Below are 9,197 nucleotides of genomic sequence, written 5' to 3' on the forward strand. Positions count from 1 at the left end.
TTATTTAACTTTTTGCACCCATTTTAGTATTAAATAAATAAATGAAAGGAATGGTTTTCATTCTAGCAATTTGTAAGTGGCCTTATCCTCATTTTCTCTTCTAGGTTGTTGTGAATGCTCTTGTTGGAGCAATTCCCTCTATCATGAATGTACTCTTGGTATGTCTCATCTTCTGGCTGATCTTTAGCATCATGGGTGTGAATTTGTTTGCTGGCAAGTTCTACCACTGTGTTAACACGACAACGGGTAACATGTTTGAAGTTAGTGAAGTCAACAATCTGAGCGACTGTCAGGCTCTTGGCAAGCAAGCTCGGTGGAAAAACGTCAAAGTAAACTTTGATAATGTTGGCGCTGGCTATCTTGCATTGCTTCAAGTGGTAAGTTACCACTGTATGAGTTCTGGAAACATTTTCAAAATGTTTCACAAAAGATCATTTCTCTGATGTTCTTTGCTTGAATAAAATTATCTGACAGTACAAAAGCAGTTGGTAATAACACCTATACTACTAGCTTAACTTGACCTTCAGATGTTTTGCAGTTATTTTAATATGTATTTCCCCAGTGTTCAGCTTTTAGTATGTTAAATATGGCCTTATTTTCCTGCTTCCTGTTTTTTTTTTCTTATTATATTATTGAGTGCTATTGCATTATTACTGTTTTTAGTTTTCCTTAGCAATCGTTGCCAAAGGAGCAATTTTATATGTTAAAATAACAATGTACATATTTTAGTGATTAATTAAATGTATAAATTATTAGCCTAGGGGGTGCCTGGGTGGCTAGTCGTTAAGCATTTGCCTTAGGCTCAGCTTATGATCCCAGGGTCCTGGGAGGGAGCCCCGCATCGAGCTCTCTGCTCAGCAGGAAGCCTGCTTCTCCATCTCCCACTCCCCCTGCTTGTGTTCCCTCTCTCTCTGTCTCTCTCCTGCCCTGTCAAATAAATAAATAAATGAATCTTAAAAATATATATTAAAAATTAAAAAATAAATTATTAGCCAGAAAATTTATTGTGCCAACGTCTAAGGAGTATGGTTCTACTATTTGCAGAAATACAAATCTTATGTAATAGATTTCAAAATATATAATGTTAATAATTTTGGCTTAACTGACCACATATTAACTAATCAGGAACTCACTAATAACAACAACCAAGCTGTGTTTAAACACACCATAGGTTTGAATCTCAGAGCTAATATTTCAGTATAGAAAGGATTTGAGACTGAGATGGGTATTCTATGAATCAAGCCTCTAGTTAAATTTTTGTAAGAAGAAAATTAATATCTTCCAAGAGAAAGAAAATGAATTCCAGACTCTAAATACAATCATATTCTACTTCAATTCAATTTCTTGATTCAATTCATTTCAATCTCTTGATACAGAATTTTATGATATCATACAAAAACCTACTTGTAGTAACACTATCAGATTTTCATATGGTAAAATGCCACATTCTTGGATTAGGTTTTTATGCAGAATTCAAATATGTATTGTTCACAGGCCACATTTAAAGGCTGGATGGATATTATGTATGCAGCTGTTGATTCACGAGATGTAAGTATCACTCAAATACTATTAATAGTTACAAGATTTACAAGATTTTCCATAGTGAACATTTGTAATAATTTAAGTGAATGACCAAAAATTTCATATTAGATGCAATCAGAATATTTATAATTACATACAGAAATGATCCTCTTAAGCTAATGTACTTCAATAAAGATGGTATTTTGGTTAATATATGTCTGATATATCTATTAATATGTAGATATCTACTATGAAAGGATATCTAACTGCATGGGATCAGAAGATATCAAATTGATCTATAAATGAGACTCAAGATTAGGAACATTGCTCATGAGAAAGTAACTTGCTTCTCCTTATCCCTGGAGAGTATGATAAATCAAGAGTTTGTGAAGCAACTTCCAAAAATATCTTGGGAAAAAAAAAAAAAGCAAGTTTCAGGGAAACTCAATTTTGAAAATAGGAATTTAAAAAAATTCCTCAGAACGTATCTGTTTATATTACATTCCCCTTAGAAGCTGATGTTCTATTATTAAAGCCATATCTTCAAGAACCAATCCAGACCCAAATTTAAAATGCTGCAAAAAAATTTATAAGACTAATAATAGATTCAAAATATTTTTTGTTATACCACTGTTATTTACTCTAAAGAAAATGTACAGGTAAGCCACAAAGGAAAAATAAATTCAAGAACAAGCATAAAAATTACAAACTTCCATTATCCTAGATCATACCAGTTTGAAAAAATAACTTTTTTGCAGAACCGTATCTCAGGGCAAGGCAAAAATAGCTCTAGATTAAGTAACAACACTCACTAAATTGTTAACTTAGTTTAAGTATTTGTTTTTAAATGTCTAAATGTTTTTAAATATTATTTAATATTTTCAACACTATTCAGGTAAAACTTCAGCCTGTATATGAAGAAAATCTATATATGTATTTGTATTTCGTCATCTTCATCATCTTTGGGTCATTCTTCACTCTGAACCTATTCATTGGTGTAATCATAGATAACTTCAACCAACAGAAAAAGAAGATAAGTATTCCTCACTCTCAGCTTTCCCCATTCTGAGATTCTGTCTGTTGTACATCCAAATAGTCAGGATACTCATAGTCAAGACAGACTTAGATCATTTTTATATTCTTTTCAGTTCACTCTGTGGTCAGTTCAGCTGCAGTTTCCAGCCCCTAGTTGGTGGCTCCTCTCTAGGTTTGTCCTCTGCAAAGCTGCTTTAGTGTCTTTGTGACAACTGCTTCAAAGCATCCAGGGGGCCTCCTCTAATGCTTTACCCTTGCTTACAGAGAATTTTGGGAATTATTTCCACCCAGTTTTCTAGCCTCATTTTCTCCCACACATTTCTATATCTCCTTCCCTGCTTCTCAGTCAATACCTGCCGTCACCACTATCATACGTTACACACATAACCACATGGATTTTTTTTTTCCCTTTCTGAGCAAGCCATGCTTTTATACCTCTATGACTTTACACAGGGTATTTTCTTTACCTGGAATGCTCTGCCTAGCATACCTCTAATCATCTGTTAAAGCCTAGCTTATAAAGACTGTTTCTGAGTCTTCAGGGTTTATTTTGGTCTCTGCAATACTTTTTTATATATCCTTATGCATTTTCCACCTGTCTTCATTTTCCTATTCCATACGACAACAAGATATTGTATCTCATATTATCTATTTAATTCTGATAACAGTTACATTTTCTAGCACACAGGAGGTACTTAAAATTATTGAATAAAGAAAGAAAACTGCCAAAAGTGAAATGGACTAAGAAAACACTTTTTCTTTCACAAAAATATATTTGAGATCTCTGAGCTTCCTTCTAAATATAATATAATCAAATTACAATCCTGTACTAATCAGAGATTTATGTGATTATAGGTTTTCTATAATAGTAAAGTACTCCAAATTTTACATAAATGAGAAAAGCAGAATATGTGTGTGTGTGTGTGTGTGTGCGCGCGCGCACGCGTGCATATGAAATGGGAAAACTTCCATTTAAAAATTGAGAAAAGACTAAAAGACTCAGAAATATTTTTGTACTGGTGCTCTTGTAATACACATTGAGATTGTAACCAGTTTTATACCATATCTTTACTTTGGAGGTCAAGACATCTTTATGACAGAGGAACAGAAAAAATACTACAATGCAATGAAGAAACTTGGATCCAAGAAACCTCAGAAGCCCATACCTCGGCCAGCAGTAAGAATTACTCATCTGGCTTTTAGTATTCTAAAGCCTAACTTCCATATGATGAAGTTGGGAGTGCTTTGGATGAGAACATACTGAGTGACATCACCAATATATCATAGGCCCTAATAGTGAAGTTCATATTGTTTAACACCATTCACAACTGCCACACTCAATAAGAATTACTAAATTCTTAAAAAGGAGGTAATGTTCTTTACAGTTTGTCAGTTGAAACAAGTCCAACTTGAGGTTCTCAATAACTATTTCCAAAGCAGCCTCCATATTCCTGCTGCCACCTACTGCTTCCCAGAACGTACCCAATCTTGCTACATGGCACTGTGTTGCCATTTAAATAAATGGAGTCTGGAAAACTCCCATCCTACTCCAGCACTTCCCTCTATACTATTTGTTCTCTCCACTCATATGACTAGAAAATACTCTTAACCTTCTTAGGAAGGAAAAGGGCATTGTCAATATAGTTTGTTTCACCAAATACACAAAAAAGAAAAAGACTTAATCAGAATGCATACCTCTAGAGCTTCATAATATATGAAAAGACATAATAATGATGGATTATGGTCATAGAGCTGTTTGCACTATAACTTATCTCTTAGATGGGTAAGGAATAAGGAAACTGAGCCCCCCCAAAAATCGTACCCCACGTCATAAAGCCTGTAATTGCCAGAACTGGGACTTGGCAAGCCCTCATGAAGCCCATCAGTGACTTGACTTTTTACCATATTTCTAATTTGGAGTTGAGGTTAGAAGCGACAAAGCGGGGAGGTAGAGCAGGATACACAAAAGGGCATAAATCTGCTTTACTGAAGGTCATTTAAATATATTTAAAAGAAGGAAACTTGGTCAATTCATGAAATTGATTTTTAGTAAGCTGTGAAATTTCATTTGATATTTTTGTTCTAAATTATTGAAAATTTATCTTCCTAACAGAACTATATTCAATGACCATAAGAGTACAGTAATCTTTGAAAGTATGTGACTCCTGAGATGATTGCTAACAAAATAAAGAAAAAGTGTCATGCAGTTTTGTTGAAGCATAGATAAAGAACAGATCTTAAAGAAAGACAAATAAATAACAAACACACAGACACACATAGTTAGAAGTTAGAATAAAATAGACAGTGACTTATATATTTTGAAGGAGGGAAAGATGGAAATAATATATAAACCAAAATTCCTAAAGTATTGACAAATGAGTTAGGGTATTCATCCATCTAAAAGTCTGTCCATATCAAACTACTTTGTAAATCTTCTTTGTTTCCATAATTTTTTATGAAAATTATCATAGTTTTTTTTTAATCAAGCAAAGCCCATGCATATTAACAGCCAATTGTCATCAATTTATGTCTTACTGAGTTTTGTCTTTCCGTGGAACTTAAATATACCAAATATGTTTTGTTCTTATCCTATGACTTTTTTCATTTCCTCCTCATATTTTAATGTGAAGAGAAATGGAGCACAAAGAATTGTCTGGACTAATGTGAGAAGGGTGTATATCTCGTGGCCACATATGGAAGGACTTCACTTGCAATTTCACTGGATCATTATTTATTAAGCTTCTCTCTGCTCTCTCTCTTCCTAGAACAAATTCCAAGGAATGGTCTTTGATTTTGTAACCAGACAAGTCTTTGATATCAGCATCATGATCCTCATCTGCCTCAACATGGTCACCATGATGGTGGAAACTGATGACCAGAGCAAATATATGACTCTAGTTTTGTCCCGGATCAACCTTGTGTTCATTATCTTGTTCACTGGAGAATTTGTGCTAAAGCTCGTCTCTCTCAGATACTACTACTTCACCATAGGTTGGAACATTTTTGATTTTGTGGTGGTGATTCTCTCCATTGTAGGTAAGAATAGTTTAATTATAGAGAGGTACCATTGTAGGTAAATTTCTCCAAAGCCTGACAGCTGTAAAACACAGACATTAGATCTGAGAATGTTAATATGTATAATTCTAAAGTTTATACTTTCCTTTTCCTCTAACTGAAGAATGTTGGTATTCAAAACAGAAAATATATTTAGAGATTTCAGAAATAATCTGTTTGTAATCAGCACATTTCATGTGTGCGAATAACTCCTCATAGTAACCAAGTGTATATAATCTTAAAATGCCATGACATTCTCAGATTATTTAATTGTTGGATTTTCTAAAAATCTATATTGGTTTTTAACATTATAGAATCATTTAATAAAATTCTGTAATCCAATTACTAATACTAGGGAGTGGACCCAAATATTTAGTAAAAATTTATACTCATAACAATCCTGCTGTTTTCATAAACCTTGCAAAGACAAAGCATTCATATAAACATAAAATACTCACTGTTTAGCTGTTTTCTATATTTTTACACAGGCATGTTTCTGGCTGAGCTGATAGAAAAATACTTTGTGTCCCCTACCCTGTTCCGAGTGATCCGGCTCGCCAGGATTGGTCGAATCTTGCGTCTGATCAAAGGGGCCAAGGGGATCCGCACGCTGCTCTTTGCTCTGATGATGTCCCTTCCTGCCTTGTTTAACATCGGCCTCCTGCTCTTCCTGGTCATGTTCATCTACGCCATCTTTGGAATGTCCAACTTTGCCTACGTTAAAAAGGAAGCTGGAATTGATGACATGTTCAACTTTGAGACCTTTGGCAACAGCATGATCTGCCTGTTCCAAATTACCACCTCTGCTGGCTGGGACGGACTGCTAGCACCTATTCTCAACAGTGCACCCCCTGACTGTGATCCTGACACAATTCACCCTGGAAGCTCAGTTAAGGGAGACTGTGGGAACCCCTCAGTGGGGATTTTCTTTTTTGTGAGTTACATCATCATATCATTTCTGGTTGTGGTGAACATGTACATCGCTGTCATCCTGGAGAACTTCAGTGTTGCTACGGAAGAAAGTGCAGAGCCCCTGAGTGAGGATGACTTCGAGATGTTCTATGAGGTCTGGGAGAAGTTTGATCCTGATGCCACCCAGTTTATAGAGTTCTGCAAGCTCTCTGATTTTGCAGCTGCCCTGGATCCTCCTCTTCTCATAGCAAAACCAAACAAAGTCCAGCTCATTGCCATGGACTTGCCCATGGTCAGTGGGGACCGGATCCATTGCCTTGATATTTTATTTGCCTTTACAAAGCGTGTTTTGGGTGAGAGTGGAGAGATGGATGCCCTTCGAATACAGATGGAAGACCGGTTCATGGCATCAAACCCCTCCAAAGTCTCCTATGAGCCCATTACAACCACTTTGAAACGCAAACAAGAGGAGGTGTCCGCTGCTATTATTCAGCGTAATTTCAGATGTTATCTTTTAAGACAAAGGTTAAAAAAGGTATCAAGTGAATATAACAAAGAAGCAATTAAAGGAAGGATTGACTTACCTATCAAAGAAGACATGATTATTGACAAATTAAATGGAAACTCCACCCCAGAAAAAACAGATGGAAGTTCCTCTACCACATCTCCTCCTTCCTACGACAGTGTAACAAAGCCAGACAAAGAAAAGTTTGAGAAAGACAAACCAGAAAAAGAAAGCAAAGGGAAAGAGGGCAGGGAAAATCAAAAGTAAAAAAGAAACAAAGAATTATCTTTGTGATCAATTGTTTACAGCCTATGATGGTAAAGTCTATGTGTCAACTGGACTCCCAGAGGAGGTGTATGCCAAACTGACTGTTTTAATAAATACATATGGTCAGTGCCTATAATAAGACAGTGACCTCTCCATCACTATAACTCTGTGAGTCAGGGTATCAACAAGATTGATAAGAGGTTGCTGTTTTCATTACCAGCTGACACTGCTGAAGAGAAACTCAATGGCTATCTAGACTGTAGGGATAATTGTGCAAAGTGATCATTGTAACTACACCAAACACATTTAGTACAGTACTTGCATCCACTCTATTTTTAACTTCCATATCTGCCATATTTTTACAAAATTTGTTCTAGTGGATTCCCTTGCTCCCTAATTCATAGTTTATTCATAATACTATGTCACTATTTTTGTAAATGATGTTTAAGTTGAGAAAAAAGCGTATAAGAGCCCTGTGTTCCTACTCCATAAGTCTCTCAAATAATTAGCAAAAATGTTTTGAGAGATAAAGTTCATGCTCAAAACAAGAAAAAAATATTCTAATGTCAATAATTTCAGGTACTTCCATTTTCTAGATGGCTTTAATTTCAGAAGTGTTTTAGTCTGTTACATTTGTTTATATCTGAACAGTTATGTGCCTGTAAAGTCGCCTCTAATTTTTAAAGGATTATTTTTATGCAAATATTGTTTCAGCAAGTGCAAATTTTATTCTAAGTTCCAGAGCTCTATATTTAATTTGGTTAAATGCTTTCCAAAAACAAAATGAAAAAAATCTAGAAAAAGTGTATCTAAAGTGTCACTTTAGAATAGTTGTCCCACTTTCTGCTGCAGTTTTGCTTTGCCATCTTCTACTCTCAGCAAAGCTGACATTTTATGTCAATTCAACACCCCCTGTTATGTAAATAGTTATTTTATCCTGTGGTGCATGTTTGGGCAGGAATTGAATATATATGTGTATATATACACATATATATACACATATATATGTGTATATATACACATATATATATACACATATATATATACACATATATATACACATATATATGTGTATATATACACATATATATATACACATATATATTCAATTCATATATATATATATATATATATATACACACACACACACACATATATGTGTATATATATATTTTTTTCTGCTAAACAATATCTATTAAATCAAATATGTACCACACTGTTATGTGTCTTTTGCAAGTTTCCAACAGGGATGTATCCTGTACCATTCATTAAACATAAATAGTTTGAAGACTATCACTAATGCATGTCAATATTGCCTATGCTGCTCTATTTTACTCAACCCATTCTTCACAAGCCTTGGTTAGAAGAAGTCACAGTCGATAGAGTGAATTCAAAGAGCTCTATCCAGTATGTCAAGCAGAATAGCTTGCAGTTACTTAAAAGTACCTTTACTTTCACATTTTTAATTCAACTTGAGTGTCATATGGTGTCTCTCTATATTTCAAAGAAACACACTACATACTGCCTATTGTCAAAACTTATACTTCATATTTTGCTAAAAATATGTCCAAAATTTGTTTAAATATAAATAATGTAAAAATATGATCAATTTTATTTGTTGCATTTTGTACATAAGAAAATTATTTTCAGGTTGATGACATGGCAATTTTATTTTACTTTATGCTTTTGCTTTTTATTTTTAATCACAACTCCAAACTTTTGAATCCATAAGACTTTTCAATGGATAATTTCCTAAAATAAAAGTTAGACAATGGGTTTTGTGGATTTCTTTGTTATAATATATTTTCTACCATTCCAATAGGAGATACATTGGTCAATATTCAAACTTAGATCATTTTTTACCAACTATAGTTGCCTCAATATTACCCATTATTCATGGAAT

At 34.3% G+C, this 9,197-nt stretch overlaps 1 protein-coding gene across 1 annotated transcript in view; it reads left to right on the forward strand.

Annotated features, from left to right (window-relative positions):
* The window catches only part of LOC131827148 (sodium channel protein type 3 subunit alpha), a 108,718-nt gene extending 100,449 nt beyond the window's left edge, over positions 1-8,269 (forward strand). Inside the window, exons 23-28 of the mRNA XM_059167145.1 lie at positions 105-377; positions 1,495-1,548; positions 2,417-2,554; positions 3,629-3,733; positions 5,322-5,592; positions 6,099-8,269. Coding sequence (XP_059023128.1) covers positions 105-377; positions 1,495-1,548; positions 2,417-2,554; positions 3,629-3,733; positions 5,322-5,592; positions 6,099-7,294 — 2,037 coding nt within the window. The 3' untranslated portion in view covers positions 7,295-8,269. The remainder of the gene's footprint in view (positions 1-104; positions 378-1,494; positions 1,549-2,416; positions 2,555-3,628; positions 3,734-5,321; positions 5,593-6,098) is intronic.
* The last annotated feature ends 928 nt before the right edge of the window (positions 8,270-9,197 follow it).

This window comes from Mustela lutreola, chromosome 3 (genome assembly GCF_030435805.1).
Source record: "Mustela lutreola isolate mMusLut2 chromosome 3, mMusLut2.pri, whole genome shotgun sequence".
Lineage (NCBI taxonomy): Eukaryota > Metazoa > Chordata > Mammalia > Carnivora > Mustelidae > Mustela > Mustela lutreola.